The sequence below is a fragment of the Lithobates pipiens genome, unplaced genomic scaffold, assembly GCF_037356315.1.
Source record: "Lithobates pipiens isolate NorthernLeopardFrog02 unplaced genomic scaffold, aLitPip1_a1.2 Scaffold_18, whole genome shotgun sequence".
NCBI classification, from domain to species: Eukaryota; Metazoa; Chordata; class Amphibia; order Anura; family Ranidae; genus Lithobates; species Lithobates pipiens.
Window position 1 is genome coordinate 296,310,819 of NW_027507758.1, and position 22,647 is coordinate 296,333,465.

Genomic DNA, 22,647 nt, shown 5'->3' on the forward strand with positions numbered 1-22,647 from the left:
GCTCTTCCCGATCCATACAAAAATAAAAAAAGATGGCTAGGCTCTAAAGAAGATCGTAGTCCACTGATTATCATCCTGCCATGACAACAAATACATGCCTCTTTTTAAGTAAAGTTTATTCAATGCTTCCTCGCGTCACGTTGTGTCATTTGTAAATAAAGTTTTTTTGAACAAAATAACACGTCTCCAATACGCTTTGTCGCGAGGCTTCAATGTTGGAACGTAAAGTGGGGGCGTGACACAGAGGAGGTGGTGGGCGGGGTGTTCGCCGGGTGACGGCCATCGGTGTGTTGGTGGTGTGGTCCTGTGAGGGTCCGGGTTCCCGGTGATTCTCCCGGCGAGGAGGAGTAGAGGCGGCCATGGCCGGACAGCAGTTCCAGTATGACGATAGTGGCAACACGTTCCTCTACTTCCTGACATCTTTCGTGGGGTTGATTGTCATCCCGGCCACATATTACCTGTGGCCCCGGGACCAGAACTCGGGTGAGTGTTGGGAGGGGATGGAAGGGGCCCTGTACATAATAATATATGGCTCTGAGCATAATGCAGACATGACTGGGGCTTTACATATGGGACGTATTGTCGGCTGTGACTGAGAGAATGGAAATCATTTGTGGTGATTCAGTGCATTTCCTGTTAGTGATGCCCAGAGACAAGTACTCGTGTGTTTCCCCAGCGTCCTCCTCTCAGATCAGCCTGCTATAGAGAGTAGGTAGCAGGTCACCAGTGTTTCTTATCTCAGATCAGTGTGTCCCACAAAGCAGGTTGGAGTTCATTGGCACATTATGCATATTGCAGGTAGATCATCGGCACGTCATCACAGCTGGTCGATGTAGCTTGGTCCTTCTGCCCGGATACGCGTCGGGTCGGTGTAGCTGGCTCATTCCTCCCAGATACGCGTCGGGTCGGTGTAGCTGGCCCCTTCCTCCCCGGATACGCGTCGGGTCGGTGTAGCTGGCCCCTTCCTCCCCGGATACGCGTCGGGTCGGTGTAGCTGGCCCCTTCCTCCCCGGATACGCGTCGGGTCGGTGTAGCTGGCTCATTCCTCCCCGGATACGCGTCGGGTCGGTGTAGCTGGCTCATTCCTCCCAGATACGCGTCGGGTCGGTGTAGCTGGCTCATTCCTCCCAGATACGCGTCGGGTCGGTGTAGCTGGCTCATTCCTCCCAGATACGCGTCGGGTCGGTGTAGCTGGCCCCTTCCTCCCCGGATACGCGTCGGGTCGGTGTAGCTGGCCCCTTCCTCCCCGGATACGCGTCGGGTCGGTGTAGCTGGCTCATTCCTCCCAGATACGCGTCGGGTCAGTGTAGCTGGCTCATTCCTCCCAGATACGCGTCGGGTCGGTGTAGCTGGCTCATTCCTCCCAGATACGCGTCGGGTCGGTGTAGCCGGCTCATTCCTCCCCGGATACGCGTCGGGTCGGTGTAGCCGGCTCATTCCTCCCCGGATACGCGGCGGGTCGGCGTAGCCGGCCCCTTCCTCCCCGGATACGCGGCGGGTCGGCGTAGCCGGCCCCTTCCTCCCCGGATACGCGGCGGGTCGGCGTAGCCGGCCCCTTCCTCCCCGGATACGCGGCGGGTCGGCGTAGCCGGCCCCTTCCTCCCCGGATACGCGGCGGGTCGGCGTAGCCGGCCCCTTCCTCCCCGGATACGCGGCGGGTCGGCGTAGCCGGCCCCTTCCTCCCCGGATACGCGGCGGGTCGGCGTAGCCGGCCCCTTCCTCCCCGGATACGCGGCGGGTCGGCGTAGCCGGCCCCTTCCTCCCCGGATACGCGGCGGGTCGGCGTAGCCGGCCCCTTCCTCCCCGGATACGCGGCGGGTCGGCGTAGCCGGCCCCTTCCTCCCCGGATACGCGGCGGGTCGGCGTAGCCGGCCCCTTCCTCCCCGGATACGCGGCGGGTCGGCGTAGCCGGCCCCTTCCTCCCCGGATACGCGGCGGGTCGGCGTAGCCGGCCCCTTCCTCCCCGGATACGCGGCGGGTCGGCGTAGCCGGCCCCTTCCTCCCCGGATACGCGGCGGGTCGGCGTAGCCGGCCCCTTTCTCTCTCCCTCCCCCCCCCGGATACGGGGCGGCGTAGCCAGGCCCCTTTCTCCCTCCCCCCCCCACGGATACGGGGTGGCGTAGCCAGGCCCCTTTCTCCCTCCCCCCCCACGGATACGGGGTGGCGTAGCCAGGCCCCTTTCTCCCCCCCCCCCCCCACGGATACGGGGTGGCGTAGCCAGGCCCCTTTCTCCCCCCCCACGGATACGGGGCGGCGTAGCCAGGCCCCTCCCCCCCCCCCCCACCCGAGTCATAGGCGTAGCCAGGCCCCTCCCCCCCGGATACGGGGAGGTATGGCCAGGCCCCTTCCTCCTCCCCCCCCCCCCCCCCCCGATACGGGGCTGCGTAGCCAGGCTACGTATACACAGTCGGTCTGTTGTAGCTGTCTATGACTCGTTGCCTGGCAAATCACATGCCTGACGAAGGGGTCCTGCGTGGCTCCGAAACATTGCACTTTATTCTACCTAAACAATACAAACTGTAGACAACAATCTAATCATCAGTACATCTAATAAACAGCTAGCATAAGCTAATTAACTAGTTGCCTAGATAAGCCTAGGTTAGTTCCCACCTAGACAGTTCAGCACCAGTTCCCCAGAAAATAGACCCAGGGCTGTCTAAATCTCATTAGCAGCTTTCACTTGTGTAATCTAGACAAGTCATCATAAGACAAAACTCATGCAAGTTTCCAGCAGTCCGAAAAAGTGGAATTCATTTATCTTTCTAGAGTTCTTGATGGAGATTGTTGATAAATATTTCTGTCCTAAGTGGAGGAGCTTCTCCAACCCTGTCTGCAGGAGGGGCACCATATTTCCTCTGACCATTAACCTGTACAAGATTAATATGACATCTTTCCATCGACTTCAGCAGCGAAGCTTTATAGTTCTTATTCAAAAAATGAATCCAAGCCTCGTTCTCAGCATTCCTCATGACGTTGTCCATCATTAGAGAATGATCTGCTCTCTCCATGGGCTCAGAGGCTGAACTGAGCTCTTTTCCATGCTCTGACTGGGAGAAGCAGACCAAATCCCCACTCTCCTCCATGGGCCATAATCGGTGGGTAGAAGGCTAGCCGCTAATCCCATCCCAAAAGCCCCTGTCCCGTTTGGGTTTGTCATACTGCCCCCTTCCCCTGGATTAACCAGTGGATGATATTGCTGCACATTTCCCTGGATACACCAATAGTCAGTTTACTGCTTCTCCAAAATGCAAGTTGGTATAGCTGCACTCCCCATAAACCACCAATCTCTCTCCACTCCTAGTCAGTCCCATCCCCCTACAGTTAGAACACACCCAGGGAACACAGTTAAGCCCTTGATCGCCACCTAGTGTTAACCCCTTCCCTGCCAGTGTCATTTATACAGTAATCAATGGCTATTTTATAGCTCTGATCGCTGTATAAATGTCACTGTCTATAAAGGCTTATTGCAATATTTTTTATTTTTTACCAAAAAATATTCCTGTTCAAATCGCATGTGATTCTTTGCAGTGAAATTTGCACCTATTTATCTTGTATGGGCGAAAATCGGTACGTGGTATCAGCGAGTACTTTACCAACAGTATCGGTTCTCGTATTCGCCGATAAATGGTTTGAGCCATCCACTGGACCCCCCTCCCTATCCCCCCTGTCCCACTGTACCAGATTTCCGCGATCCCCAACTATCAGACGTTGTGAAGCTGCTTACCCGTTCCAGGGATTTGAAATCCCTTTGGCTTTCTTTCCTTTCCTTGCAGCGTGGACTACACGGATTCCAATTGGTCAGCACCGTTACATGGATGGCGCTGACTGATCAGAAGCCGTCTAGCCCGGCAAGCTGGTACAGGGGGACTAGTGGATGACTTGAAATGCTGGAGCGAGAGAGCCACTGGAGGTGCGGGGAACAAAGCAATGGGAGATGCAGGAGGAGCCCAAGCTGCAGATCTCCACAGTTGGATCGGGAGCCGGAGCTGGTGGAGCCCATCTCGCACTGCTTCTATTTGAACTTAGGTTTAAAATCGTTATGACAAGCCTGGGTTTACACAGTAGTGGTGGGGAAACCGTATGCTTTTTGGACAGGAATTGCACCACATCCCTGTTTAAATCGCATGCAATTCTTTGCAGTGTGATTTGCACCTATTCACTTTGTATGGACTCTAATCACACCATAAAGTATCGGTTTTGGGGAGCATTTTCACAAGTGCTAATACTTGGTGTCAGCGCCGATATGGGTAACGGTGCATCCCTATTGATTACCCATATATTAAATGATTCTGTGAAATATTGCTGGAATTTTAATGCATTTTGTCTTTGGATTCGTACATCACAGGACACAGAAGACTTGATATTCATGACTACTTGAGTTATGCTGCCATCTTCAGGATTCCCCACCCAGGCATAACCCTTCTTAGTTTTTAGCGAGTGTCTTAAAGGTGTTGGAAGTGCCTACAGATGTCTCTGACACCAGAGATACATTTTTACTGGTTCCTGGATGCACAGTACATGTGCATTCTGAGCTTTTGGTTCTGCATTGGTCGCACACCACTGTAAGCAGTTAATGCAACTCAACACCAGGTACAGAAAGTAGAGCCACACTTGTCTATTGGGAGTGACGTGCATGGGTCGACACTCCTCTCAGCTGGGTGGTCATTCCCTCCAGGGCTTTAGGGGCCTTTTAAATTCCTAGCAAGCAGTGGCCCCATGCTTAAAAAGAGAGGAAGGACAGACTATGGGGTGACCCTTGAAATCCATCCATCAAGTAGGGACGAACCCCTGAAAACTTTGCTCTGCATTAGCTCCCCGGTGGGATAAAATAACTCTTAATCTGTGCCCTTATCTGGTATTCTACAGTTTCAGCTGCACAATTGTCACTTCCTTTGTGTCAAGGGAGGAATGTTCTGCAGTTATATCTGGGCTGCATAATTCGCTCCCGGGGGTTCTCGCTGCTTTTAAATGCCTGGATGCAGGTGTGGGTGCTCTTCTTCTCCCCTTTTGAGGGAAAATTAGGGGTCAGAGGAAAATCTTTGTCATAAGGAGTAGAAAGATTTTTGAGATTCAGGAATCCTCTGTAAACAAGTTAACCCAGGAGGAATCTGAGGTTCCAGGGCTCTCTATCACAGAATATAGTGGGCTTCCTGGCAGATGTGGTGCATAGTACTAATCTGATGTTACTGCTGCTGGAACCCTTTTCACATAGTCAATAGTTTTGGGTTGTGGCAGCTGCCAACAAAGTCTGCTTTCTAGTGCACTCATGAGAAGTGATGTACGCCAATTGGACTCACCCAAAGAAGTGTTTTCACCACTGAAGTATTTTGCTCACCAGTACTCCCAGGGAGAAAAAAAATCTACATGGTATGAGGTTCTCCGACTGTTGACTAGGCTAAAGTGGAATTCCAGCCAAACTCTTAGTGTTTATGACCCTAAAAAAAAATGATCCTGTTCCTTTAAAGCTTGTGTTGTGTAATTTGCCCCCCGTAACACCTGGCTGACCGTGCCTGGTTCTGCTCTCCCCTCTGTAAACTGACCACAGTTTATCATTCCTGCTGAGTCTTGACACCGTGGTCAGTTTACGTGCCTCCCTCATCCACAGCTCTCCTCTCTGTCTCCTCTCTGTCTCCTCTCTGTCTCCTCTCTGTCTCCTCTCTGTCTCCTCTCTGTCTCCTCTCTGTCTCCTCTCTGTCTCCTCTCTGTCTCCTCTCTGTCTCCTCTCTGTCTCCTCTCTGTCTCCTCTCTGTCTCCTCTCTGTCTCCTCTGTCCTCGTCTCTCCATTTCCACAAACGTAATTTCTGGGGACAGAGGAAAACCAGGTCCCAGAGGTAGTGTTTCTAAACCCAGTAGTATGAAAATAGCTCATCTGCGCACCCCCCCCCCGCAGTGCCCACATATTATCAGTGGGGTTTGATCCCTGATTTCTCAGACGTTTTTGCGCTAAAAATGGTGCCTGAAAAGCGCCTCTCAAATAGAGGTCGACCGATATATCGGCCGATATTTACAGTTTTTTAAATAATCGGCATCGGCCGATTGTGCTGATAAAAAGCCGATTCTACAGCGGGACTTTGAAATGACTTCTGTAAGAAGTCAGTGTGAGTTGCCTGAGTCCTCATAGCAACACTTTCCTCCTCTCTGGGCAGACTGCCAAGAAAAGAACTAAATGATACAATGTTTACACTTGAATGAATGAAGTCATCTCTGTGTGTAGAAGTTCTCAGTTTAACCATTTAAAGACTAAATCTTTTCTGACACTTGTTGCTTACAAGTAAAAATCCTGTATTTTCTGCCAGAAAATCACTTAGACCCCCCAAAAATTATATATATTTTTTTAGCAGAGATCCTAGGAAATAAAATAGCGGTTGTTGCAATATTTTATGTCACACGGCATTTGCACAGAGGTCTTTCAAATGCATTTTTTTGGGAAAAAAATACACCATTTAAAAAATAAAAATAAAATAAAAACAGTAAAGTTAGCCCCTTTTTTTTTTTTTTTTGTCCAAAAGTTTTGACTACCTGTTTTTATTTAATATATAGTTTTTTTTTTTTTAGCTAGATCATACATACAAGTAAACTGATTGGAGGTTTGTTTTGTTTAATAAATGTTTAAGTGTAAGAAATTTTCTGTATCACTTATGAAGACTGCTTTCACACTGGAGCGAGCAGGCGTTGATGGTAAAACGCAAGTTTTAGCGGCTCTTTACCATCATTTTAGCGGTGCTATTTGGCTGCTAGTGGGGCACATATAACCCAGCTAGCGGCCAAGGAAGAGGTTAAATGCACCCATGAAGCACCGCTGCCAAACCGCATTGCATGCGCTTCGGCAGTGGTGCCCATTCATATCAATGGGCAGGAGTGGTGGAGGAGCGGTATACACCACTCCAAACGTGCTGCTTGCAGGACTTTTTTTTTTTTTAAGATCCTGCCAGCGCATCGCCTCAGTGTGAAAGCACTCTGTTTTTCACACAGACTGCAGGGGAGCCATTTTGCAGGCACTTTACAGGCGCTATTGTTAGCCCAAAAGCGCCTTAAACGCCCCAGTGGGAAAGGTGTGTTAGATCAAGGGGGATTAAAAATAAATAAATAAAATAAAATCGGCCTAACATATCGGCCCAAAAAAATCGGCATCATATATCGGCTATCGGCCGCTATGATTTCTAAATATCGGCATCGGCATCGGCCAGAGAAAAACCCATATCGGTCGACCTCTACTCTCAAACCACCCCAGTGTGAAAGCCTGAGTGCTTTCACACTGGGGCAGTGTGAATGCAGGACAGGAAAAACGTCCTGCAAGCAGCATCTTTGCGCTCCTGCCATTGAAATCAATGGGCAGCTCTACCAAAGTGCCTGCAAAGCTTTTAGCCCTTTTCTCGGCTGCTATCAGGGGTTAAAAGCACCCCACTAGTGGGCAAAAAGCACCGATATAACAGCGGTAAAGAACCTCTAAAACTAGCGGCACTTTATCACTAACGCCCTGCCCCCCCCCCCACCCCAGTGTGAAAGTAGTCTTGATGTCTCGTTCACGTGATCGCACTTTCCAACTGGAAAAGGTTCAATGACAGGCTGTTGGCGGTAAATCTGACCATGTGTATGCTCCATCAGACAATTGTCGGATTTTCCACGGACAAATGTTGGATAGCAGGTTTTCAAATTTTCCGCGAACAAATGTCTGTTGGATTTTCCAAGAGTGTTTACACAAGTCCGTCAGACGAAAGTCCAAAGAACAAACATGCATGCTCAGAAGCAAGGACAAGACAGAAGCGGTCGGCCTTGTAAACTAGCGTTTGTAATGGAGAATTAACAATCGTGACTCTGCAAATTATGAAATCTCAAAATGCTGCACATGCTTTCTTCTTTTTTAATGGGATAATTTGGGCAAGTTACTGCAACACCATTATCCCGTAGTTTTTGAGATCAAAGATACAACTATGTTGGTGTCCCTTGTCAATTTTACATTTGTATTTTTTTTAAATGTAACTGCCTACTCCCAAACTGTCATTTGAAGTAAAGCACATAGCCGAGTATCATTCTCCACAATTTTTTATATTGTGCATTAAAACAAGAAAACAAATAAAATTAGCATGCTATCTGCCAATGGAACGTAACCAAAAAGTGCATTCTATGCATCCAAAAATATAGAAAATATACCAAACCAAATCATTATTCAACCAAAAAAATGTCAAAGCCATAACTCCATGGCCAATAATTACACGTTATCTCCTCCAATTCCGACACATGGCTGGTTGACGAATGACCGTTCAGAAACTAAAGTAAAAGCGCGAATCAACGGGGGCGTGGCCAGGATGGCACTGTGAGCGGCTGCTTCTTTAGTGAGCTCCGCTTCTAATGAACTTGTCCGGATCCAGGATTCCTTTTCCTCCTCCATTTTCAGCCTCCCCGGAGCCCGGGGTTGGTGCCTGTTAGCCCCGCAGCCCAGCGGGAGTGGATTGAGGGTGCGGCGCTGTCCCGGCCGTCCCGCGGCCTCAACGGTGATTTAGGCCGCAGCCTTTCCTGGCAGCCCCCGCCCGGGTGGCGGAGCTCGGTGCTCGCGGAGGATAGCGGCGAGACCCCCGAGACCGGTGGATAAACAGAGGGTGGACCCCTGCCTGTCGGATGAGTGTGGTCCAGCAGCGGAACCCGGACCTCCGGCGGTGAGTAGGCCGCGACCACAGCCTTTCCTGAAGGGCCCTGCCCGAGCGACTGCAGTGCTCCCGGAGTGACACCCCCGCGGCCTGTGGCTGACCCCATACGAGGTGGGGCAGAGCCTGGACATCTGGAGCGAGTAGGCCGCTACCGGGGCCTTTCCTGACGGCCTGCGGACTGCCCGGGGGCTCCAGCCTGCACTACCCCCCCTGCACTGAGGTGAGGTCCCCTGCCTAGCCTGCTCATCATCTAGGGAGGAGAGGGGGCCTGTCTTGGGGAGGTTGCTGATCCCCCCGCCCCCCCGGTATACAGGGCCCATTTGGGACATTGCTTGGAGTTCGGGGACGGGCCCCCCTGACGGCCCCTGCAGGGTGAAACCGGGCAGGGGACTTCTTTAACACCCCAGCTGTCCTGGAGGACCCCGGCCGACGGACTAAGGGCGGCCCTGGGTATGGGAGCGGGTCCTTCTGCCCACACACATCACAACCCTCCCTTAACGGCCCGAAGACGCCCAGACTCTACAGCCGGGACATCAGAGGTCTACCGGTGGACACTCTCCGAACCCACCTGGACTTGTCCTGCGCCACTCCATCTGAATGAGGCGCCGGAACTCAGGCAAGAATTTTAGTAAAGGGGGCAAGCGTCTGTCTTTCCCATCCCAGCCAGATCCCCCCCAGGCAGACTTGGTCCCCCAGGAGGAGACCCGTACCACACGGAGGGCCCATAGAGCCTCCCAGACGGCCCCCATGGATCCAGCCGAATCCCGGCCTCCCTGGCTGGCGGAGGTCATGGCGGCCATTGCCACTTGTCAAACCACCCTAACAGCCAAAATGGAAGCCGTGCAGTTGGATATGGGTCTTATCAGACAGGATATAGACAAACTCAGATCCAGGATTACTGAGACCGAGCAAAGGGTGAGCAATACTGAAGACACAGTGTCCGAACATGGAGCTGCACTTCGCACCCTTCAAACTAAAGTTAAAGCCTTGGAATACAGAGCTGAAGATGCAGAGAATAGGAACAGGCGCAATAATCTCCGCATTGTCGGCCTCCCGGAGGGGGCTGAGGGGAACAACCCCACCTGCTTTGTGGAGGGCATGCTACGGGACCTCCTCCCTGATGCTCGTTTCTCGCCTCACTACGCAGTGGAAAGGGCACACCGTGTACCACCTAAGCCGGGGCCTCCTGGAGCCCCCCCGCAAACCTTCATCCTCCGCCTCCTTAATTTCAGAGACCGAGATGCGGTTCTCCACGCTTCTAGAACGGTCGGCGACCTTCAGTATCAGAATGCCAGACTGATGATCTTCCCTGACTACTCGGTGGAGACTCAGAAGCTCAGGAAATCATTTGATTATGTGAAAGCGGCTTTGAGAGCACGTAACATCCGCTATAGTGTTCTTTTTCCGGCCCGTCTACGAGTCCAGGACGGAGAGACGACCCGCTTCTTTAACACCCCCGGAGAGGCATCCGCCTGGATTGATTTGCTGGCGCCAGCCCGCTGACTGGCTAAATACCTCTTCGGAATTGATCACAACCCATTCTACTGTTGGGATGCCCACGGCCTTTGTTGCACCTGTTGTGCCCTGTTTGCACCGATGGTGGGCTCACCTCTAATGCTGGCAGCAACCTCCCCGGTAGCGGGAGTTCAAGTTGATACCCCTGACCTGAGATACGGTCGGGAGAAGGCTGTGACATGCCGCTCCTCCTTGCCCTTTCCTGCTCCCTCCTGGAGCATGGGGGCTCAGACCATATGTTCCTTCTTCCCCTTTTTGGATAATTTTCACTGATGGGACAAACTGCAAATTTTCTTTATCCTCCCAGATACCCTCCCACTTAGTTACCTAAACCCCCCCCAGGATGTCTGAGGGGGGTGGACTTTGCCTCCTGCACAGACCCCCAGTTGCAGCCGGCGAACTGATACACTTTGGGATGAATACCCTCCTCAGTTTAAAGGGGTTGGGTGGGGTGGGGGGTGGGGACTGTTCCCCTAATGGGGCCAGGGATTTTTGTTTCCCTTTTTCTTTTTTCATGTATGGTTATTGGGGTTATCTGTTTGTTCTCTAGTTTTGTTGTACTTGTTTACTAAAAATATTGATATTTCAGTGTTGCATTGTCCTCGGATATGTATGTCCCGGGTCCAGCGGTCCAATCCGGGAGCCGAGTTCCACATTGATCCTGATCCTTCCACTGCCCCCAGAATCCATGTCTACACTTAACATTGTATCCTGGAACACCAGGGGTTTGAACTCCCCGGTTAAGCGATCCCTGGTGTTCCAATTTCTTAAAAGTTATAACCCACATATATGCGTACTCCAGGAGATGCACCTCATCGGCAGTAGAGTTCTTTCCCTAAAAAAACCCTGGCTGGGGTACCATTACCACTCCACCCACTCTAGTTTTGCCAGGGGGGTAAGTGTCCTAGTATTGAAGTCCCTCCCCTTTCGGCTCCTGGATCTGGCCTTGGACCCAGACGGCAGGTATGTTATTATTCATGCGACAATTTACTCAATGACCTGGACCATTGTGGGATTATACTTGCCCCCGCCGGCCTCATTGCTGGTGCCGAACCAAATCACTAGCAAGATGGCTGAGTTTGCCTCTGATAATGCTCTTATCCTGGGTGACTTTAATCTAGTTCCTGACCCAGACATGGACAGACTGACTCCGGGGGGGACACCATGGACCTGGGCTGGCTGCCTGGGCAGACACATATGGCCTGACGGATGTCTGGAGGTGGAGACACCCCGGGTCTCGGGCATTTACATGTCACTCTGCCACCCATAAAACATTCTCCCGCATTGACTTGGTCTTTGCGCGGAGCCCAGTCCTCCCAAGGGTCGTAGACATACAAATATTACCCAGGGGGATATCTGACCATGCACCTCTGTTTCTGACATTGGATCTTTCCCTGGGACCAGCGGTTAGACTATGGAGGCTTTCCAGGTTCTGGATCTCAGATGCCGCTGCGGATGCTAATTTTAGGACCGAATTGAACAGCTACTGGGAGGAGAATGCAGGTTCGGCTGAGGCCACGGTAGTGTGGGATGCCTTTAAGGCTACCACGAGGGGGCACTATCAGACTATCATTGCCAAAGTACGCAGGGAACGTAGAGCAGAGCTAAAGAGAGCTGAGGGAGAGGCGGTCTGCGCGGAGGCTCTTTTTGTCCGCACTCGGGACCCCCAACATTATCTGTAACTGCAAATCCTGACCAGGGAGGCTGTTGATCTCCGTATCTCTTTCACCCAGAAGAGAATGCTGGCTCAGTCCCAGCGGATCTTTGAGCAGGGGGAGCGGTCGGGGAGGATGCTGGCCTGGCTCTCCAGGGAACAGGCAGGGGGGCTGAGCATTTCACATATCAGAGACCAATCCGGTCAGTTGCTTCACACCCCAGACGGGATTAATAACTGTTTTGCAGAGTTTTATACATCTCTCTACACCTCTAGGTCGGATTACAGTAAGGAAGAGCTAACGACCTACTTGGCCGACATAGATATACCAATCCTCACAGAAACGTACCGAAATAGGCTGGACGCCCCTATCACGGTTCTGGAGATTCTCCAGGCGCTTAAGTCTATGCAGGCGGGTAAGACGCCGGGACCGGACGGAATCCCAGCGGAATTCTATAAGCACTACGCTATGGAGCTCTCTGAAAGACTCCACCATCTATTCTCTGCGTCGTCGCATATTGATAAACTTCCCGACACCATGAGCGAGGCGATCATAGTGGTGATCCCCAAGCCGGGGAAAGACCCCACCTTGTGTTCGTCATACCGCCCTATATCACTGTTAAATGTGGACGCGAAAATCCTGGCCAAAATCCTGGCCAACAGACTGAGCTTAATCATAACAGCCCTTGTCCATAGTGACCAAACTGGTTTCATGCCGGGCAGAGGCACAGACATTAATATCAGACGCCTACTCACGCACATAGATAGAGCGGCCGGGGGAGAGACGGGTGTAGTGGCCTCACTCGACGCGGAGAAGGCTTTTGACTCTGTCGAGTGGGGTTACCTATGGGAGGTGCTCTCGCGATTCGGATTTGGCCCGGGATTTACGAATTGGGTCCGCATTGCTGTACCACAGCCCCTCTGCTAGAATCCGTACCAATGGCTGTCTCTCCGGGCAGTTTCAGCTGGCACGGGGTATGAGACGGGTGCCCCCTCTCACCAGCCTTATTCGCCCTCGCGATGGAGCCCTTGGCTATTCTGCTGAGAGCGGATACTGGGATAAAGGGACAGCTTTTCCTCGATGGGCCCTACTCGTATTCCTTGTATGCAGATGACGCTCTGCTTTACTTAGCGGACGCGTCGTCTTCTTTGGACACTGCACTGGAACTAATTAATCGATTCGGTCGGTACTCGGGTATCCGCATCAATTGGGACAAATCGGTTCTTTTCCCACTTCACTCCTCGACCCCTCGCGTGCTTCACCCACAGCTTAAATGGGTGGAAAGTTTTATATACCTGGGGATTAAGGTCAGTGGTAGAGTTCAGAACTATCTGGAGGACAATATACAGCCACTCATGACACAATTAGGGGCTAGGTGCACGGCATGGCGATCTCTCCCTTTGTCCCCAGTGGGCAGTCAATTTGCTAAAAATGATCTATCGCCCCAAGTACCTGTACTTCTTTCGCAATACCCCCATCCACATCCCCAGGACTTTTTTCCAGAGACTGGAGAGTCTGTTGATATCCTTTGTCTGGGCTGGGAGACCCCCCAGGGTTGCTAAGCAGATACTATACCTCCCACTATCGGGGGGGGGGGGGGGATGGCGCTCCTAAACTTTCAGATCTACTACTGGGCCGCCGTTTTGGTCACAATTCGGTGGTGGTTCTCCCAGTCCACACAGAACCCGGCGGTCACCCTGGAGGCAGCCATCCTTGGCTCCTATGCAGCTCTGAGTAACCTACCATTTAGGGGGCTTAGGGCGAGCTCCTCCATGACGAGCTTGGTGTGTACCACGGTGAGGGTCTGGCGGGAGGCAAGGAGGAGCTATGGGAAGCCCAACCACATCTCCCCACATATGCCCCTATGGAGCAACCCCATGCTCCCTCACCTGAATAGTATCCCAGACCCTTCTCTGTGGGCAAAGAGAGGAATCGTCACTTTTTAAAGCACATAGTTTATCAGGGTAGGCTAATGACTTTCCAAGAACTGAGACGTACATATGAGCTTCCAATCTCTTTCCAGTTCAGATATTGGCAACTGAAGCACGCCTTTGGGGCTCAGTTTCCTGCCCCTCTGACTCTGGAATCGGACTCCATTGAACGTCTACTGCAGGGCTCGACAAACCCCGGGCGCCAGATCGCATTGGCGACTAGAATTTGTGATCTGGCGCCTGGGGCAGCACAGCGGGGGTATCCTGTCTCCTTCCACCCCCCCCTGGCGTGATCGTGTCGGGCCGCGCCGCCGCCGGCCGGTAATTGAGGCCGCGGCTTTGAGGCCTTCTGTGGTCCTATGTTTAGTTATGTAATCTGGCGCCATCTAGTGGTGGCTGTTGGTATGACAGCCAGCGATGCTAATGAAGCTTTCACTGCCCACCCATCTCACCTTTACTTAGAATAAAAAAAAAAAAAGTGTGTGTGTGTGTGTGTGTATATATATATATATATATATATATATATATATATATGTGTGTTTAGGAGTTCTAACAACCTAGAGAATAAAATGGTGGTCGTTGCAATACTGTCTGTCACACCGTATTTGTGCAGCGGACTTACAAGCGCATTTTCGGGGAAAAAGTCTTATTTTTTTAATTAAATATAACAGTAAAGTTGGCCCAATTTTTTTATATTGTGAAAAATAATGTTACACCGAATAAATTGATACCCAACATGTCACGCTTCAAAATTGCGTCCGCTCATGGAATGGCGACAAACTTTTAGCCTTTAAAATCTCCATAGGCGACGTTTAAAAAATTCTACAGGTTGCACGTTTTGGGTTACAGAGGAGGTCTAGGGCTAGAATTATTGCTCTCGCTCTACCGAACGCAGCGATACCTCATGTGTGGTTTGAACACCGCTTTCCTATGCGGGCGCTACTCACGTATGCGTTCGCTTCTGCACGCAAGCTTGGCAGGACAGGGCGCATTTAAAACATTTTTTTTTTTCTTATTTTAACTTTTTATTTTTTCACGGTGCTTTTAAAAAAAAAAAAATTGTCACTTTTATTCCTATTACAAGGAATGTAAAAATCCCTTGTAATTGAAAAAAAACAGGACAGGTCCTCTTAAATATATGAGATCTGGGGTCAGAGAGACCTCAGATCTCAAATTTACACTAAAATGCAATAAAAAAAAAAAAAATTGTCATTTGAAAAAAAAAAAATAAAATAAAAAATGTCCCTCTAAGAGCTATGGGCAATGACATGGAGACAGGTGGGGGGGCCGCGCTATCCTCCCCTCACTCGTCTCCATGTCAGGCCAGGGACAGGTCTGGATTGCCGTTACCGACCTGGCTCCTAACTTTTTTAGCTGGCTCCTAGATTCCAAGCAAATTTGTCAAGCCCTGGTCTACTGACTTCCAGGGTGATGGGGAGAACCCTGTCGACCTTATATCTTTACCTCACGGTGGAACATGACACTAATTTGACCAAATCCCGGGAGAAGTGGAGTTCGGACATTCCGTCCCTAGAGGAGGAGGAATGGGAGAAGTGCCTGACTTCTTACATTCCATCAATGATAGCTGCGAAAGACAGGTTTATACAATTTCAATTCCTCCATAGGGCCTATTTCACCCCGCAGAGGCTGGCGCGTATTTATCCCCAAAGGGACCCTAATTGTCAAAGGTGTAAACAGGAGGTGGGCACTTTCTGGCACATGGTCTGGTCATGTCCCAAAATCCAGCCCTACTGGGAGGAAGTGGTTTCTACGCTAAATGCGGTGACCGGGTCGAACCTACAGGTCGACCCTCAAACCCTACTATTGAGCCATTTGGCAGACATTGAGGGGGACAGGTACTGCAAACTGTGCCTTACCTTCGCATTGTATTATGCCAGACGTGAGATTCTATTGAGATGGAAACTCGAAGACCCCCCTATCAGTGAACCTGGTGCTCCCTCTGTATAAGTTGACCTATGAAAGTAGACAATGCCCAGGGAAATTGATAAAATTTGGTCCTCCTGGATAGACGCGTCTGCTGATCTTGGTTCCCCCTCCCCCTAACTTTGAGTTGAACTGAGACGGTGGATCCCCCCCCCCCCGGTTGACCGCCCTGTTCTCTCTCCCGACCATTTCCTCCCTGGCCCCCCTCCCCCCTTCCGCGTGCTCGCGCAAATGTCAGGTACCTGCATGATGACTGTGAAGTTCCGCTGGGGATGTCCTGCATTTATGATAGAGTAATGGCTACTCCTCTTATCTGTACTGCTGGATTATTAATTTAAGAATGATTACTGGATGAAGGGGGTTTTTTGTTTTTTTTTCTCTTTCTATAACTGTGTAATATTGGATTTACTGTACTTTGCAATGTAATGCTGATTTGTCTAATAAAAAATTTTCTGTTTAAAAAAAAAAAGTGCGAATCAACACTCACCAAACTTCTACTAACAAAAATTAGCAGAATGGGCCCAAAGGGTAGTGCTAAAGAGCTGAAAAACAACTTAGTACGTCACTACGTTTGTAATTGTTGGCCAACAATTGTGTGGCCGTTTGTATGCAAGACACTTTTGGGCCAACGCCCTTCGGACAAAACTCCACGGTTTTGTTGGCCAACAAACTGATTGTGTGTACGGGGCTTTAGTCTTGGAGCCAGCGGGGGAACGATGCTGCATCCACCTAGGTAAGTCTGATTTAAAAAAAAAAAAAAATGCTGCAGTTGATGCTTTATACAGGGCTGAGGACTTTCCCCAGCCTCATATGAAAGCACTGGGCCAGTCGCCAAGCGCTAGTGCTGTCACATGCTCCCCCAAATGTACCGGGTCTTTTTAAAAAAAAAATTTTTTAATTATTTTTTTTGCATGTATTTGGAGACATGTAGACTGAGGCCGCTACTTATTGTTTACTCACTTGGGCTGGTCGGGAGTAACGGCGATCCCTTTCTCTTTACATTGCTAGCCCTCTGGATTGCTATAAGGGTAATCCTACATCCCATGCTCTGGGACACAGGGATATACTTTCACCTCTACTTTAAACGGTGCAAAAAGCAATATAAAAGGTTGCAATGAGCAAAGTACAGGCTTGCATAATGGGCCTGGAATAAAGCCCCTGTGTATGGGGCTCCCACATTTAGCTGCAGGTGGAAGGTACAAGTGCTCCGTCCAACCCCTCTGCCAGTCAGTCTATGAGAGGCTGGCTGTTGCTGTGGCTGTATGGTGCACTCGGCGGTACTTTCATTTCTAGGGTAGTATGAGCCCAGGGACACATGCCCATAACACAAGAAGTATGTCAGATTGTATCGTATTACTAAAAATCTTCAGTCAGATCTCAAACATTCATTTTATACAAGGCAACCTGAGAATATTTTCAAACAAGAAATCCCCGATTTTCCAAAAAGTTGGAACACTGTGTAATATCTGCATAAAAACAGAATGCAGATTTACAAATATCATAAACGCCTATTTCTTTTCATACTTCATGGGACACAGAGCCATAGTAGTTACTTTGTGGGTTATAGGCCACCTTCAGGTGATGGACACTGGCATGCCCTAAATTGAAAAGTGCGCTCGCTATATAACCCCTCCCACTACTGGGAGTCCTCAGTTTTTTCGCCAGTGTCTAAGGTGTTGGTCACGTGTAAAGATGTGCTGTGTTGAGCTCCACTGGAATAATCCATGCTGTGGCTAGCTATGCAGACAGATCCATTCAAAGTGTCTTTTTGTCCAAACTGAATGGTACCGGGCCTCGTATCCGAAGAAACGAGGTTTCGCCTGTGAATGTTTCTCTTTTTAAAGAGCTGGAACCTGGGATTCAGTACTTTTGGTAGTGAGGCCATTAAAGTTTTACTGGCAGGGTGCTGTTACAGGTCCAGAATAGCGTTTTCCCTCTAGGTTCCCCAGCTCCTGAAGGTTTAATGGAACCCACCGTGAAGGTGTAGATTGGGTCTGTTGGTTTACCGCGGGAAAAGGTAAGTGGAGTCTTCCCACTTTGAATTTTCTTATGAATGTCTCCTTTAAGAAATAATCATGTGTCATGCCTATGTGTCACCACTGGGGGCTGTATTGAGCACTCACCACCTCAAGCTGAGAGAGCATGCTGTGTCAGGGAAGCTGAGATGCAAGACCCCCCCCCCCCCCCGCGTGCCATGCTGCTTCATCCCATGGGTCCCAGGGACCGGGAGCACACCTCTCGTGCGGGAAATGCTTCTTTTTTGAAAAAAAAAAGGTAATGGGAAAGCTGTGCCTAATGCGGAAGTTGGCTAAGCGCGGTGTTGGTGTCCTCAGACGTCCAAACACAAGGAGGCATGGTTTAAAGGCACCATATCTATTGTTGCAACTGTGGAGGGACACAGGAGCAAAGTGGCATTAGAGGTTGGTGACACAGGCATTCCTTTGGCACATTTACTATTGCATCAGGCTGGGCATTGATAAACGGCAGCAGAGCTAGACTATCGCTCAAGCATTGAATGCGATTTCTTCTGATGGTACCTCTGCTTTGTGCATCGCTCTAAGGTCAGAAGGGGGGGGGGTTAAAACACCCCCAGAAATAGAGATAATGGAGTCCCCCTCTAGCTCTGGTAAGCCAACTCATCTCTACAGATGGCATCCTCCCCTGAGAGGGAGTGACTGGTTAGAGTGAGCATCAGGGGCATGAAATCTTTATAATTGTTTTCAACACTGTTGCCCCTGTGCATTTTTCTCCCTACGTCTTTCAGGACAGCACCTTGGAGAGAGAGCGCAGCTCCACCCACTTTCCCAGGAAACACTGCAGTCAGTTTTTCTTTAAAATCCGGATGCTTCCACCATGGCCTCAGTTGTAGTGTTTCCTCCGCCATGGTGGAAGCGCTGCAGGGAACCAGGGGTGTGCTGCGCTCTCTCCAGGTGGTGAGAGTAGGAGGCATACCGGTTGTCTAGTTGTTTGTCCAGGACCAGCCCAGCTTCCTCCCTCTACGCGTGGTGGATGCTCCGGTGTCCCCTCCTCTTCATACCCGGCGAGGGTCAGGCTGCCGGGAGGTTTTCGGTCCTCATAGACCGGAGGCATAGGCTGGGAGGCTTGTGTTTGTATTTCGCGCCTCCCTAAGCCTCATGCCTTCCGGGTCCCGTGGACGAGTGCGTCATTACGGCGAGGGCGGAACTTCCGGCGGCGCGACGCGGCTTCCGGTTCCGGCCGTTGGAACGCAGGAGGAGGGGGCGGTTCTTCCCTGGCTGACGTCATTTCCGGCGCTCGCAGCGGCGAGCGACCCGGGAAAGTTTAAATTGTGGGCAGAACGCCGTCCAGACCTCGCGCAATGGAGGAGGAACAGACGGTCGTGGCGGGAGCAGGAGCCACCCACGTCAGCCAGCCTCAGGTAAGCAGAGACAGCGGTCTCTGTTCATTACTGTAGGGGCATAGAAATGTTTCTCCCTTCCTGGATTTGAACGTTTTTTCCTAGGAAGCCTGCAGCAATCTTCCTGTTTGATGTAGCAGGAAGATTGTACTTTGTTTTCTTATTCTAGTGAATCTGTGGGGAGGTTTGCTGGTGGGAGTGTAGAAGCAGGAGTTAAAGGGATAGCTCCTCTTTTTGTTTGTCTCCCTTGTTAGTATACAGGATGTTAATGGAATGTGGTTTTGGTGTATTTCAGAAAGCTAAAGAAAAGACCAAGCATTTGTCTACTCCTATTAAAAGGAAATGTCCGTCTTGTAGAAACGTTCTTAAAGAGTCCTGGACCAAGGTGTTGTGCAGAGCCTGCATAGCAGACTTGGTTAAAGAGGAGACTACTCCTGCTGCGCCTACGACTCAGCAAGGGGAGTTATTGAACTCCTTCCGGAAGGAACTAGCGGACACCTTTGAGTCGTTCCGTTCCTATCTGGACAGACGCCCAGCTACAGATAGCATAGTACCCCGCTCTCTCTCTTCTATTGCTGTATCCAGGGCGGGCAGTATATCAGAGGATGAAGAACCAGGTGTTTCTTCAGGTTCTGGGGAAGATTCGGATGAAGGGAAAGAAACCTCTTCCTCTTCTCGTTATAAATTCTCTCTGGAAGAAGTCGATGATCTCTTGAAGGTTATCCACACTACCCTCAACATTTCAGAGGATAAAGCCCAGCTTTCATTACACGATAAAATGTTTCAGGGCTTGGGCGAGGTAAAACGCAGGGTTTTCCCTGTACACAAGTTTTTGTCGGAAACAGTAAGGAGGGAGTGGAAGCACCCAGAGAGGGCCCCTTTCTTTTCTAGATCCCTAAAGCGGAGATTTCCGTTTGACGAAGATAGCTCTCAAGTATGGAACAAAAAACCAAAACTTGATTCAGCTTTCTCTCAGGTCTCAAGAAGCACAGACCTTGCATTTGAGGACATGGGCATACTGAAAGATGCTATGGATAAGAGGGCAGATTCCTTATTAAAAAAAAAAAAAAAGCATGGGATTCTACCTTGGCGAATTTAAAGCCAGCTATGGCCTCAATGGTGGTGGCCAGAAATCTGGAACATTGGCTGGAACAGCTGAAAGCACATATAGAGGCAGGAACGCCACGTAAGGACCTACTGGAGACGCTGCCAGTGTTACTTAAGGCAGTGGGGTATATGGCAGACGCCTCAGCTGAATCAGTGAGGATGTCAGCCAGATCCCCAGCTTTGGTGAATTCAGCTAGAAGGGCTTTATGGGCGTGGTCTGGCGATTCCGCTTCTAAAGCCAAGTTATGTGGTTTGCCTTTTGAGGGGGACTTGGTCTTTGGGCCTAATCTGGAGGCCATATTAGACAGAACAGCTGATAAGAAGAAAGCCTTCCCAGTGAAAAAGAAAGTGATCCCTCAAACCAACAAAAATTTTCGTACTTTTCGAAAGACCCCGGACTCAAGGGATTCAGGCTACAAGAGACCGTGGAGGTCTCAGAGAGGCAGGGGTAAGTCGGGGGTCCTTTTTCGCCCCCCTACCCCTAATACTAAAAGCCAATGACCATCCTCCGATTGTGGGAGCAAGGCTACAGTCCTTCTTCCCACAATGGGAGTTGATAAAAACCAGTCCATACATCCTCAAGACGATTTCGGAGGGTTACAGGCTGGAGTTCTCCCAGACCCCACCTGCTTGTTTCTATGTCACCCAGGCCTCCCGAGATGTAGAGAACGCTATGGCCATGGCTTCAATCCTTCAGGAATTGATTCAGCAGAGGGTAGTTGTGAAGGTTCCCCCCAAAGAAGAGGGACAGGGGTGCTATTCCCATGTTTTTCTGATAAAAAAGCCCTCAGGAAAGTTCCGATTAATTTTAAACCTGAAGATACTGAACAGGGCAATCAGATACAAAAAGTTCAAGATGGACACCATCTTTTCTGTGAGGAATCTCTTGACCCCAGGCTGTTTTCTAGCGTCCATCGATCTGAGGGATGCATATCTCCACGTGCCCATAGCCTTAGCATCTCAGAAATATCTGAGGTTCGCGGTCAGGATGGGAGCCTCAACTCTGCACCTTCAGTTCAGAGCTCTCCCTTTCGGGCTATCCTCCTCCCCGAGGATATTTACAAAAATTGTAGCAGAAGCTCTAGCCCCCCTCAGACTAAAAGGCATTTCCATTGTCCCTTATTTAGACGACCTACTAATATTTGCCAAGACAAGGGAACTATTAGAGGAGGACCTAGCGGGGACAAAGAATCATCTAGAGAATCTTGGCTGGATAATAAACATGGAGAAATCAAGTCTGATCCCATCTCAGTCAATAAGATTCCTCGGATATACCATAGATTCCGTGCGGGAAAGGATTTTTCTCCCGGAGGAAAAGATAGAGAAGGTGCAAGATGCCGTGAAAGGGGTCCAGACAAACCTACCAATTTCGGTAAGGTCGGCTATGTCGGTGCTAGGTCTCCTCACTGCGTCAATCCCAGCAGTGGGATGGGCACGGCTTCATGCAAGGGAGCTCCAGCAGGCAATTTTAAAAAATTGGTCCTATGGGGAATCCCTGGAAAAATGGATCAGATTGCCTCCTCGAGTACAGAGGAAGCTCTGGTGGTGGAGGAACCGCTCAAACCTGGTCAAGGGCCTGCTTTGGTGTTTCCCCATGGGAACGAGACTGACAACAGATGCGAGTTCCTGGGGTTGGGGCGCCCACCTGGAAGGCCAAATGGCCCAGGGAAGTTGGTCAAACCAGGAGGCCAGGAGATCATCCAATTGGAGGGAGCTAAAAGCTATACTCCTAGGATTAGGGGCCTTCGAGAGACTGGTTCGAGGGCAGCATGTCCAAGTGTTATCGGACAATGCGACAGCAGTGGCCTATATAACAAAGCAAGGAGGCACGAGGAGCAGGGTGCTGCTTTCCTTGGCCCTTCAGATCCTGTCCTGGGCGGAAAACAACTTAGGGTCCCTAACAGCGGTGCACCTAAAAGGAGATCTAAATTCAGTGGCAGATTTTCTGAGCCGAGAGAGAATTCTGGAATCAGAATGGAGCCTAAATGCGGAGGTATTCCTAGAGCTAAAAGAGAGGTGGGGTGCTCCACAGGTAGATCTGTTTGCTTCTCAGAGCAATGCAAAGGTGAAGAACTACTTTTCACTAAACAGACAGGATCAAGCCAAGGGTCTAGATGCGCTGGCACAACCGTGGAGCTTCCGTTTGTGTTATGCCTTCCCCCCTTTTCAGCTGATACCCTTGGTATTAAAGAAACTACAGAGGGAAACCACAAGCATCATTCTGGTGGCTCCTTTTTGGCACAAAAGGGCCTGGTTGGCAACCATTCAGAGGATGGCGATAGAGCCTCACTGGTTTCTTCCTCTTCGCAGAGATCTACTAACTCAGGGACCCCTTCAACATCCAAACATAGAACACCTGAGACTTGCAGGGTGGTTACTGAGAAACAGATCCTAGAGGGGAAGGGTTTGTCAGATAAGTTGGTTTCAACCCTTTTGAATAGTCGGAAGAAGGTCACTGGTGCAATTTATTTTAA

At 50.3% G+C, this 22,647-nt stretch overlaps 1 protein-coding gene across 2 annotated transcripts in view; it reads left to right on the forward strand.

Annotated features, from left to right (window-relative positions):
• The first annotated feature begins 237 nt into the window (after positions 1-237).
• The window catches only part of SEC63 (SEC63 protein translocation regulator), a 108,898-nt gene continuing 86,488 nt past the window's right edge, over positions 238-22,647 (forward strand). Inside the window, exon 1 of one of the 2 annotated variants that reach the window (XM_077487157.1) lies at positions 238-483. In XM_077487157.1, coding sequence (XP_077343283.1) covers positions 360-483 — 124 coding nt within the window. In that variant the 5' untranslated portion in view covers positions 238-359. The remainder of the gene's footprint in view (positions 484-22,647) is intronic. The other variant, XM_077487155.1, reaches the window with a different exon arrangement.